This window comes from Colobus angolensis, unplaced genomic scaffold (genome assembly GCF_000951035.1).
Source record: "Colobus angolensis palliatus isolate OR3802 unplaced genomic scaffold, Cang.pa_1.0 Scaffold2, whole genome shotgun sequence".
Classification (NCBI taxonomy): domain Eukaryota; kingdom Metazoa; phylum Chordata; class Mammalia; order Primates; family Cercopithecidae; genus Colobus; species Colobus angolensis.
The window spans coordinates 23,054,201-23,066,608 of NW_012115154.1; the positions used below are offsets into that span (position 1 = coordinate 23,054,201).

General features: G+C 42.7%; 1 protein-coding gene across 1 annotated transcript in view; it reads right to left on the reverse strand.

Annotated features, from left to right (window-relative positions):
• Positions 1 to 12,408, reverse strand: part of PAXIP1 (PAX interacting (with transcription-activation domain) protein 1) — a 56,479-nt gene that overhangs the window by 23,103 nt on the left and 20,968 nt on the right. Inside the window, exons 6-8 of the mRNA XM_011941533.1 lie at positions 8,661 to 9,296; positions 1,445 to 2,186; positions 856 to 950 (exon numbers count right to left, since the gene is read on the reverse strand). Coding sequence (XP_011796923.1) covers positions 856 to 950; positions 1,445 to 2,186; positions 8,661 to 9,296 — 1,473 coding nt within the window. The remainder of the gene's footprint in view (positions 1 to 855; positions 951 to 1,444; positions 2,187 to 8,660; positions 9,297 to 12,408) is intronic.

Genomic DNA, 12,408 nt, shown 5'->3' on the forward strand with positions numbered 1-12,408 from the left:
ATCCTCCCCTCTAATTCTCACTCCTACTCATCCTATAACAAGCAGTTCAGGAATCACTTCTCCCAGTAGTCTTTTCTTAACACATCACCCCACCACACGATGGGTGAAGGTCCTTTCTCAGGCTCACAACAGCCTGCATCTGCCACCCTGCCTCTGCTTAGCTGCGTGGCTGCCTCTCGCACTGCTCTTTGGTTTTCTCCGTCTGTGATTTCCCACATATTCCCTAGGTCTTGCAGCATGCTTGGCACACAGGAGGGGTTTAAGCACTAGAGATGTTTATAGTGAAGCACATTCAAGATATATTAGAGGCACATTTAAACTCAGTTTTTATTTAAAAAAAAAATTTCTTGACTCAGTTTTGTTTTGGGGAATGCAAGAAAAAGTATTTCTTTTCTTTAAAGGCCACCATGCAAAATAATAAATAACTAAATTAACTCCAGTTTCACAATTGGGCTGGAAGAAGTTGAGGTTCTAGAGATTCTGGGATTTTCTAACAGTTACCTCTAGAGAAAGAGAAATGACTGAGATCCATACAAATTAATGGTCCCTCTCCCAGGACACCAAAAACCTGAACTTATTTCCATTTCCCCATTATACACATATAATTAGTGCCCCTTGGAATTTCCAAGCTGAAAAAAATAAGAAGTCTACCATCTTCATCTAACAGCTGAGAAAACTGATGCCCAGAAAAGTGCTGTGCCTGAGGCCACAGAGAATGTTAATCAAAATGCCCATCACACATTTATAACACATGTAGGTGCAGCTCAGTGAATGCAGCTAAGTGAACATAGTTACATCTACATAAGAAAGAAGCATCTTCAGACACAGTCGTCCTTCCTCCAGGCACAATCTCACCCTTTTCCAGGTGGCCAGCAGTTGCTTATCAGACATCTGCTCTGGATAATCCGCAATTGCAAACACACATCCCAATAAGAAGCCTTCTTCTGGAACTAGAGTAAAATTATATAAGAAAAAGAAAATTAAAACCCTATGAATATGCTTGCACAAAAGTTAAAAAGTGGTGTCTTGCAATGTGATTCTGTTATGTTAATCAGTCTTGACCATGACATATCTACCAGTAATCAGAGTGCATGGAGAATATTGCTACAAAGATACTAGTTACCTGTCTACACCGAATAATCATTAAAAACTAAAACCAATGTAACTTATGCCTGGCCATTAAATACCCTGAAGGAGTCCCTGTGGCAGCCTAGATGTTCTACGGGACACCAATATTCACTTCAGCATATGATGTCCCAAAATACAAAAGAAAGCATAATTACCCCATGGTAACGATATTCTTTGTTAGGTATGAGACTCACACTCTCCATGTTGTAATAATTGTTTTGACATGAATCCTTACCCCACACTCAAACACTCTCAAAGCATTTATGTGAGTACAAGACTTTTAGGAGAGAGGGAAAAAAAAATCTCCATTACTAACTCTCCACTGCTGGATCATGTCCAAAAAGCTGATGATGCTGAGGTGGTGGTGGTGGTGGCTGCTGTTGCTGCTGCTGCTGTGGGGGCTGCTGAGGTGGAACCTGATGCTGCAGCGCCTGTGACGTCTGACTCAAGTGTGGCGCCGTCTGACTTTGCATCTGCTGCTGCTGGTGCATGCGCTGGAGCTGCTGCTGCTGGAGCTGCTGCTGCTGAATCTGCTGTTGCTGCTGCTGCTGGAGCAGGCTGTGTTGCTGCTGGAGCTGGGCGAGCTGCTGCTGCTGGAGCTGGTGCTGCTGCAGCTGATGGAACTGCTGCTGCAGGGCATGCTGCTGCGGAAAGGGCTGGAGCTGCTGCTGAGGGCGATGCAGCTGCTGTGGAGGATGCAACTGTTGCTGTGGAAACTGTAGCTGCTGCTGTGAAAACTGATGTGGATGGGCTTGCTGCTGCTGCTGCTGCTGCTGCTGTTGCTGTGAAAACGGATGTGGTGGCTGCTGGGGGTAAGGTTGCTGAGAAATCTGCTGCTGCTGCTGCTGGAGCTGCATTATCTGTTGGGGCTGAAGGTGTAAAACCGGGTGCTGTTGCTGCTGCTGCTGCTGGGCCTGCTGCTGCTGCTGTAGCATGTGTGTCTCTGGAGTCACTTTCACTTGGCTAAACAGCACTGCATTGGCATTTGTATGTCCCTGCTGGCTGTGATTCACCTGCTGTTCTAAATTTTTCGTAGGTGCTGAAAGTGTCTGTAAGATCTACAAAACAAGTTAGGTGAAACATTATCAATAGTTCCTGAAACAAACGAATGATAATTTCTTAGTCACGAGAATAACAGCATCCTATTTATTAACAATATTCAACCAAGCAGACAGCAAATGACTGGAAACTTCAAAACAATACTGCATTTTCTTTTGCATTTATTTTGTAACACCAATATCATAAAGTACATTCACATATTGAGACCACCAAAATTTGAAACTACGTTAGTAAAATGGAGTAAACTAACGAATTAAAGTGACAAAGACTCAGACGGCTGATGTGCTTGCCAGAGCAAGGCGTGTGAGTCCTGTGCACAACTGGAGGCTAAGCCTCGGTGCTCCCTGCACTGTCCGCGGCGCCTCTCCACTGCCCATCACCCACATCAGCTCCGCAGACCCTCTCCTGGCCCAGGAATGCACTGAGGAATGACAGGTGGTGAAGGCATCTGGTAATCAGGTTCAGCTTCACCTCAAACCTTCTCGCCACAGCTGCCACTTCCCATTTCCTCTTGTCTTACAGCCCAGAGTCTAGTAAAGAAAGGTTCTCAGTGAATCACCTTCCTGATGAAAGCAGCATGACCCAAGCTGTGACTCCAAGAGCCCTTCGCTCCACTGTCAACTTGCTATGTGCACTGGCATTCTGCAGAAAAGGAGGCCAGCTAAGACACCACCGGAGCTGTTTAAATGGTGATGTTTCTCCCAACTAAGAACTCATCATTAGAGTTGGGAAATGATGCTTCCTCAAAAATGACTGAGTTCTTCATGTGGGACAAAAATATTTCAAGCCAGAAAAAAAGAATTCAAACCAGACTATTTGTCTTCTAGCTCTTTCTGCTTCACAATGACAGGGAACAGGCTGAGAGTTCTGTGTACACTGAGGAGCAGGAGAAGGACGGTGACCAGCAGATGCCCACCAAGCAGAGCAAGTTATTTTTTTAATATCCTGTAGTGTACTGAATACGACAAAAGATACATGTTATACAATGAATTTTGTTCCACATGCTCAAGCAACAAAAATTTGAAACCAACTTCTTATGGTCATGGAAATCAGTAAAAATAGATTTTATTAAACTCAATCCATGTAACTTTTAACCCTATTAAAAGCATTTAAAATGTAAACAAAATTCTAGGAATTTGATTTTAACACATATCAGAACTATACCAAAATCTCAAACATATTATAACATATATCTTTCACTTAAACAGACTCCAAATTGCAAAGGTTATATGACCTGCAAGGGTAACAGATTTTGGGTTTAGTGATAAATAATTGAGTTTAGAATTGAAATAAGTCAAAATCAAGAGCTTAGGTACACCCATCTTTAAAATCACCTTATGTAGGAAACATCTCCATGAGATTTAAGACTTCAGAAACACCTGAGTGGAACTCTAAGCAGAAAAATGTCTTTTAAACAAAATAATAAGACAACTGTTTCATCTCCATATTTAAAAGTATTTTTAAAAATCCAGAAAAGAAGAGGGGAACATTCACCCCATCACATGCCACCCCGCGGAGCCCAGCAGCATTTGGTGCTGTGCGAACACCTCCTAGAGAAGCATGCACGTGTGGGGCACCTGCCTGCCTGGTGGGCACCAGCCATGAGCCCTACACGGCAAACTGCTAGAAACAGCAGCTGCCTCTTGAGAAGGTAAACAGCAATGAGGGGTGGGAGGGGGCGGAGAGTTTAACTGTTCACTCTGTCCTTTGGTATCATTTGAATTTTTGAATTTTGTACACATATTACTTTTTCACCCTCATATGTAAACAGCCCATGGAACTCTGAGGGATAGTAAAGAAATAAATGCCCATCTGCAGGTGGACAGGGCTGAATCAGTCATTCACCACATGCTGCTCCCCGCGCCTCTACACCTGCCAACTCCAGGTGAAAGGGAGCTCAGGAAGGGGCACAGGACCTAGACAAACACAGCAGCAGACATCAGGACAGGACAGAGGCCAGAGGCTCCTATCTTTCAGATTGGCCAAGAGGACTCAGCAGGGTCTGCTGCCTGCAGAAAGTGCTCCATCTGATCTCAGAGGGCTGAGGGAGGCCTGGGTGGGACAGGAGGCAATTTACAGCTGTTTCTACTATGGGCTTCAGTTAAGATGGGTCCTCATCCACTGCTAACCCAGCCCATTAAGGGAGAAGAACAGATGGAGATTCAGGATGAGAGTCCCGGCTAGAAATGAAGACGGTCATTGGCCTGGAACCTTCTCCACTTGAGGCAGCGAGAGGTGCAGGCCTGACTGAAGAGGAGGCATCTGCAAGACCAGCCATTGAGATGCCACCCAAAACCCCTACCACATTCATCTGATCACTTTTTCAACCATCTGATCTGCCTCTGGCTGGAAACATGTTAGTCCTGAAGAATGTATGAAAAAGAATCTTAATTGCTCAATTACATAATTGTGCTATACTACAAACAATTCTGAATGAATGTCAAGTTAAAATTTTTCCATTACAACTGTCATAATCCTCATTTATACTACATTAATACTGAGTTACTGAATTCCATATACAGAAAGCATTATGATACACATCACATGGCTTCTAACCACTATAAATTTGCAATTTAAACAGGATTTTGATGGTAAATTACGGCCCCCACCAACATTAGTTCAACTAAATCTGTCTCATATTTCTAAAGTTTCAAAAAGTCATTTTCTTCACATCTAGCAGTAAAATGTCCTTATGTTCTCTCACACTGATGAAAGTCTCTCAGAAAATCTCTGCAATTCTCACTAGTGATCAAATCCATTCACTCACTAGAAATGGATGGAGCCTTCTCAGTTTTCCACTGCTGGAGCACACAGCTGAGTGTACCAAATTTATCTCCTAGGGACAATTTCCAGTGCAGAGATGTGCTCAAACTCCCTACTGCAGTCAATTCTTTCCATTTCGAAGTAAATTATTGTCTCTATATCCAAATACAAACATAAGGAAGTATATATATATATATATATTTTTTTTGTTTGTTTTGAGACGGAGTCTCACTCTGTCACCCAGGCTGGAGTGCAGTGGTCGGATCTCAGCTCACTGTAAGCTCCGCCTCCCGGGAGTTTATGCCATTCTCCTGCCTCAGCCTCCCGAGTAGCTGGGACTACAGGCTCCCGCCACCTCCCCCAGCTAGTTTTTTTAATGTTTTAGTAGAGACGGGGTTTCCCCGTGTTAGCCAGGATGGTCTCGATCTCCTGACCTCGTGATCCGCCCATCTCGGCCTCCCAAAGTGCTGGGATTACAGGCTTGAGCCACTGTGCCCAGCCGGAAGTTTATATTTAAACCAATATCCATTGTATTTGTAAAACATAATAAGGCCAGGCACGGTGGCTCACGCCTACAATCCCAGCACTTTGGGAGGCTGAGGTGGGCGGATCACCTGAAGTCAGGAGTTCAAGACCAGCCTGGCCAACATGGTAAAAATCCATCTTTAATAAAAATAAACAAACATTAGCCAGGCGTGGTGATGGGCACCTGTAATCCCAGCTACTCAGGAGGCTGAGGCAAGAGAATCGCCTAAGCCAGGGAGGTGCAGGTTGCAGTGAGCAGAAATCGCATCACTGCACTCCAGCCTGGGCGACAGAGTGAGACTCTGTCTCAAAAAACAACCAAAACATATACACTAGGAATAAGTGGTAACTAACCAGCAGTAACTGACCAACACTGTTTGATACCACAAATAAATGAAGAGCAAAGAACATTTCCTATTTCAAGTGGATGACTTCTGTCCATAATTTCTCACCTAAGAAAGTGAGAAAGTAGCATTTCTCAAAGTGCCAGAGGCTTCATCCATGATACCTCACACCAACCGTATGAGAGAAATCTTTATGGCCCATGTCTCACATATCCCACTGCTGACAGGACAGGTCTACTGTGTGGTCCCAGTCTTCCTGCCAGACTGGTCACCTCAATTCCTCCACCTCAGCAGTATCATCACTCTTCTCATGTCTGAGGTCAAAAATGCTAGAATCCTCTTTGTCTCTAGCCTATCATTCTTTATGGCCTTTACTTTCTACCTGTCATGACATCCTCTGGTTCTCAGGACGACTGTGTGATCGTCACTTTGCTGCTCTGTGGCTGAGACTGTGCCCTGTGGCTTTATCCCGCCCACCTGCCTGGACGTGGATGCGCAGGGACCAGGGCCGGCAACCTCAGCACTGGGCGGTCCTGGAGCTGCTCCTTCTGTGCATCTCATTTTTCCCTAAACTTGGCTGACCCCAGCGCTCTCATGGGGACCCATTTGGACAATCCTTGGCCTAGAAGCTCTTGGACCTCCTCATCTTGGTGGCCTTCTCTCCATTTCCTCAGCCACACATTCCCAACCACCCCCAAGCCAACTGCTGCCATCATCCCAAGAATCGTGTACTACTAATACCCGCTGCTTAGGAGGAGGGGAGTGAGACAAGGATTTTGTCTGTCCCACGGCATTTCTACACACTTTTTAAACCACTGCTATTATCACACCCAATAAAATGATCATTGTTTGTCAACATCACCTTACACCTACGCCATACTGAATTTCCCCACTTCATCAACATCAAGCCTTTCTACTGAAAGTGGATGTGGAGAATACTGGATCCTGCTTCAGGCTGTTCCTATATGCAGAGCCATTTTTCTGGGACTGTTATTATGAAATTAAAGTGTCCAGAACAAGGTGAAGCGGCAGACGGGGCGTCACCATCAGATGGAACAGCCCAGCTGGCTCTCAATGGTGGGGCTTCTCAGAGCCTGGTCCCAGACCCTCCTCTTGCTCTGCCCCGCCTACTATACATCCTCACATCTACCTCCATAGCTTCAGTCAGCCTTGGTTCCTCTGGTTCCACCGCGTAGCAGACAGCCCCTGCATGGATCAGATACCTCCAACCCAACACATCTGAAAAGAAACTTGGATTCTTCAAACCTGCAGCTTTCCCAGTGTCCCTTATCTCTGAAACGGCATCAACTTCCTTCACTTGCTCAGGCCAGAAAGCTGGATCCTCCCATTCATTTTTTTCTCTCTCAAACTTCACCTCTATATCTTCTTATGGGGCCTCTCTGCTTCACTCTTGCCCCCTATGATCCACTGTTTACACAATACCTATCAGAGTCTATCTCACCCCAACTCAAAACCCAGTGGCTTCCTTCCAAGAAAGTCCATACTCCTCACTATGGCCCTATATGGCAAGGCCCCTTTTAAATCCTTCCTAGAACTCATCCACCTTATGCAGTTCAAATTTCATTAACTTTCTTTTCTTAGAACGCAGCAAATTCATGCCCACATTTGTGTCTTCCTTTTGCCTGGGAACTCTGTGCCCTCAGTTCTTCGCACGGCCTTTCCTTGTCATTCAACCCTGATCTGAGTCACCTCCTGCCTGAGGTCCTTCTTGACCATCTCGTCTAAAACAGCCTCCTTCCCTTCACCTGCTATTATGGGACCCTGATTATTTTCTTCAAAACACCTTTCACCATCAACAGTCTTTCTGCTCATATTTCTCCTCTTACTGTATGTCTTCGCTACCTAAATTGGTTTTCTTATTCACAATTTTATCTCCAGTGCCCAGAAAAATGCAAAGAGTGGCCAATATACCACCTCAACTACCTTCTTTCTGTCTTAAATAGAAATATATCTACTTAAAACTTTTAAGGCCATGCATGGTGGCTCACACCTGTAATCCCAGCACTCTGGGAGGCCGAGGTGGGTGGATCACTAGAGATCAAGAGTTCAAGACCAGCCTGGCCAACATGGTGAAACCCTGTCTCTACTAAAAATACAAAAAAAAAAGAAAAAATTAGCCAGGCATGGTGGCGCATGCCTGTGATCCCAGCTACACGGGAAGCTGAGGCAGGAGAATCATTTGAACCCGGGAGGTGGAAGTTGCAGTGTGCAGAGATCATACCACTGCACTCCAGCCTGGGCGACAGAGTGAGACTCTATCTCAAAACAAAAACAAAAACAAAAACAAAACAAAACAAAAAAACAAAAAACAACAGCAACAAAACTTGAGATCCACTCTGTATCAATAAGCTCCATGCTATATAAACTGTAACCTGAAATCAAGGCTTCTTCAATAAATGTATGAATTTGTGCTATTTACTTACTACCATGAAGTTCATTATAAGCAAATCAGGTACAGCTGGTAAACTTCATCATTCTCTTTGCTGCCATTGCTAATTTTAAACTAAGTAAGAGTAGAAACCCTTCCAGGGATAGTACGCCATCACTGACATCCTGGTTCTACTCACCTGCTTTAAATCTTCAACTTAACATACAGTTACCTTTTTTTAATGACCCTGAAATAAATAAATAAATAAATACACACACACACACACACACACACACACACACACACACACACACAACAGTAAACAGGTTCTCACACAAATACTGCTTGTAAGTTATTTGGTCTGAAAAGGCAAAACCAATAAATTACGCTGAAATAGACTGTGAAATCCAATTCTAAAATCCAATACTGAAATTTTTTTCTGAGTCACTTACATGTGCTACATTTGATGGCCGGTTAATCTGCTGAATGTCAGCATTATTAGTAATATTCCTCAATGTCCGTACAGCTGGACTCCAGGTAGCTATCATTTCTGATCTTTCAGAACTTTGGAGGTTTTGTCCAGCAGCCATTAAATTACCCCGGACCTCAGGGGGCAAAATGTTACCTGGAACGGGTGGGACATTGGCACACAAGTTAATTAACCCAGGCTCCTTTCCCTGAGGCAGCCTGCGTTTTGCTGCAGTTAACTGTGGGACTTCGGCGGGGGTCCAGTTTAAATTTCTCTCTTGTTTTTCCGGTGATGAATCTGAAGAGTCATCAAACATTAATTCCCCTTTAGATTTTTCAGTGTTGGATTTGGGTGAAAACTGGTGGTCACCTGAAGGAGACCCTTCTTGAGAGCTGGCAGGGCTTGACTTCTCATCTGTACTACCCTCATTCTGAGAATCTTGTTCCTCATTTTCTACTTCCTCCTCCTCTTCCTCTTCCTCTTCTTCCTCTTCATAAATAATCAAACGAGGATGATAAAATGCTTCGTCCTTTTTGGTTTTCTCTGATACGCAATCCAGAACCCAGTCAGGAGTCACAATTTTAATACTTGCTCGCTTTAAAGCACATTCGTATTTCTCCTATGAGGAAAGCAGAAACACACACACACAAAACAAAGCTGTAAATTTTATCACATTTCCTACATTACGCATTTTAGAAAAAACTCAGGAGAGGAATGCAATTGAAATGTTGAGCAACTATTATTACAGTTCTATACATAAGGAAAGTTTGATCTCTAAGACAGAGGACATGAGGCAAAAGTTAAAAGGAACCATACAGCAGTGACCGTAGGAAGGTCTCATGCCTGCAATAGGAGTCTTAAAAGACTTGGCTTAAAATTAACTTTTTAAAATGATATTTTAAGTACAAAAGTAGAGCTAGTAATCCTATGGAAAATTAGGAAGTGAATAATTGCTACCTAAGTTTTTATTGATTGATAATATTTAGAAGCTTGCTTTTCCATGACAGTAAAGTAACGGCATGGCAGAGTGCCACCAATACATCACGTACACTCATGGAGTGTGGCTGACTTGCTGACTTGCACAGGATAGCTCTATTCAAGATCTAGTATTTATGGAGCTCATGCTATATGCCAAGCAGCACTAAGGGATGGAGACACAAAGGATGCAACAAGTCTCTGACCTGACAAGGCTCACAATTTGGTTCTAAAGAGAAATTAAATACAGAATGCAAATACAATATAAAACCAGTGCTGACTCATGCGGTGACAGATTGGAAGGGGATCTCATCAACATAAGCTGGAGGACACGAGGAAAGCCCCATTGAAAGGTGAGCTTTGGCTAGGGCACAAATGATGACAATTTGCACAGTCAGAACGAAAGCAGAAAATACAGCCCAATGGAAAAGACGTGTCCGGAGTAGTATGTACGGCAAGTTAACAGAGGCCTCTACTGTGGTAAAGCGTGCAGAATGTGGAAGGCACAAGGGAAGGAATAACAAAGAAAGAGGAAATAAATTAAAAATGTGAAGTAAGAGTAATACGACAATAAAGTAACTTTAAAATCAATGAGTTTGTAAAACTGGCTGTGCTTCTAAAAGCCTAACATATAACAGCAATTCTCTAGCAAACATATAATCAGGGCCCTAAACTCAACTCCATGTCCTGCTGTGGAGCCCCAAGACGGCACTTGCAATTTCTGGGTAGAATAAGAGTCACACGCAATAGGGATATGGGGCAGCAGCACAGGGAGGACAGCTGTCAGTCATTCATTCCTGGCGGCAAATGCCAGGCATTGTCCATCTGGGAGATGCAGATCCTTGCAAACAGTGAGCTCAGCACATGGCTCGGTGACTTAACTTGTGTTTGTGAGGTTGTTCTTTCTTAAACCTTTTTAAAATACAAGAAGGCCGGGCACGGTGGCTCAAGCCTGTAATCCCTGCACTTTGGGAGGCCGAGACGGGCGGATCACGAGGTCAGGAGATCGAGACCATCCTGGTCTACACGGTGAAACCCCGTCTCTACTAAAAAATACAAAAAACTAGCCGGTGTGGTGGCGGGCGCCTGTAGTCCCAGCTACTCGGGAGGCTGAGGCAGGAGAATGGTGTAAACCCGGGAGGCGGAGCTTGCAGTGAGCTGAGATCCGGCCACTGCACTCTAGCCCGGGCGACAGAGCGAGACTCCATCTCAAAAAATAAATAAATAAATAAAATAAAATAAAATACAAGAAAAACCTAGTCATGGGAGACACCCATGAATAAGAAGCTAAGCAAAGGAAAATGAATGTAATCATAATCACACTGACTAGAGAGGACCACGATTAACATTTTTAGGGTATAGGTTAAATTATTTGTTATAAATATATATGTACATATATTAAAAGGACAAAGGGAAAAACACATAGTCATAGTAAACAAATACTTTATAATGCTCCTTTTTCACTTAATACACTGTGAACAACCTCCGCCTATGAAAATATGTATACTTTTATGCTTTTGTGTTTGACTTTTTTATGTACATTTTCAAACACAGATCAAGTAAGAGACTAGTGGAATAAATCCCTTGTATCTGTCACCCAGCTTCAGTAACTGGCAACCTTTCACCAATCTTGCTTCTCCTGGTCTTTGTTTATGGATCTCAAATTGATAAAGACTTTCTAAATCACCATAATTATCACAGCAGCACAGTGCACTATGATTCACCTCATCCTCAGGCCCTATCAGATCTCCCCAGTAGTCTCAAAGGCTTTGAGCTTCCTCTTCAGTTGCACAGCTGTATAACTTAGTTCATCCCCCAGTGTTAGCCACGTAGTTGTTTCCAGCGTTTCACTACTATGAAACACTGGAGTTATATTTTATGACTTATTCCTAGGTTTTGGTGTTGAGGTTTGAAAAGAAATACAGATATAAGGCTTCATATCTATAACTACACTTCCCTTCCCAAAAAGGCTATAGCAATCACACTTCCAACAGCTATGTAAGAGTACATCAATTTACCTATATCCTTGATAATAAAATGTTTTATTCTTTATCCTACAAATCATGCTGTTCTTAAATATTTAAAAGCATAAAATGTTATATAAATCTCTCCAGATGATAAATTTCTACTAGAGATTTTCAATTTCTGGACTACCCATCCCAGAAAAACCTGAGTTATTTTAGGAAAATATGAAGTCCAGGTATACAGCAAAATATTTACAAACCAATTAATACAAAAATATCATCTGTTTGAATAACATATGACTATATGTAATATGGTTTACATATTATTTTTCCAAGTTAAAAAGATATTTGTTGAAATAATAAAATACAAAAAAAAGTTATTTTTAATTCTGTTTTAGCAAATACCAAAAAACAAAACTATTGCCATGAAGAGGAGTCACTGAAAAATTTGGATATGAAAAAGATAATTTCACATTTAAAAAGCTGGGATTCAGCAGGCTCTTGAGTTCCTAGTTTGTATAGAATGCTGGCATTTCACATTTCAGAAATAACTTGACTATTTCCTATGGAAATCTAAGTAAAACATTTAGGTAAACAGTCTTACTATATTACACTCAACTTTTCTCTTGCTTGTCACAAAATAGGTAGTTTTTATTTTTTTTATTTTTTATTTTTATTTATTTATTTATTTATTTTTGAGATGGAGTCTTGCTCTGTCGCCCGGGCTGGAGTGCAGTGGCCAGATCTCAGCTCACTGCAAGCTCCGCCTCCCGGGTTTACGCCATTCTCCTG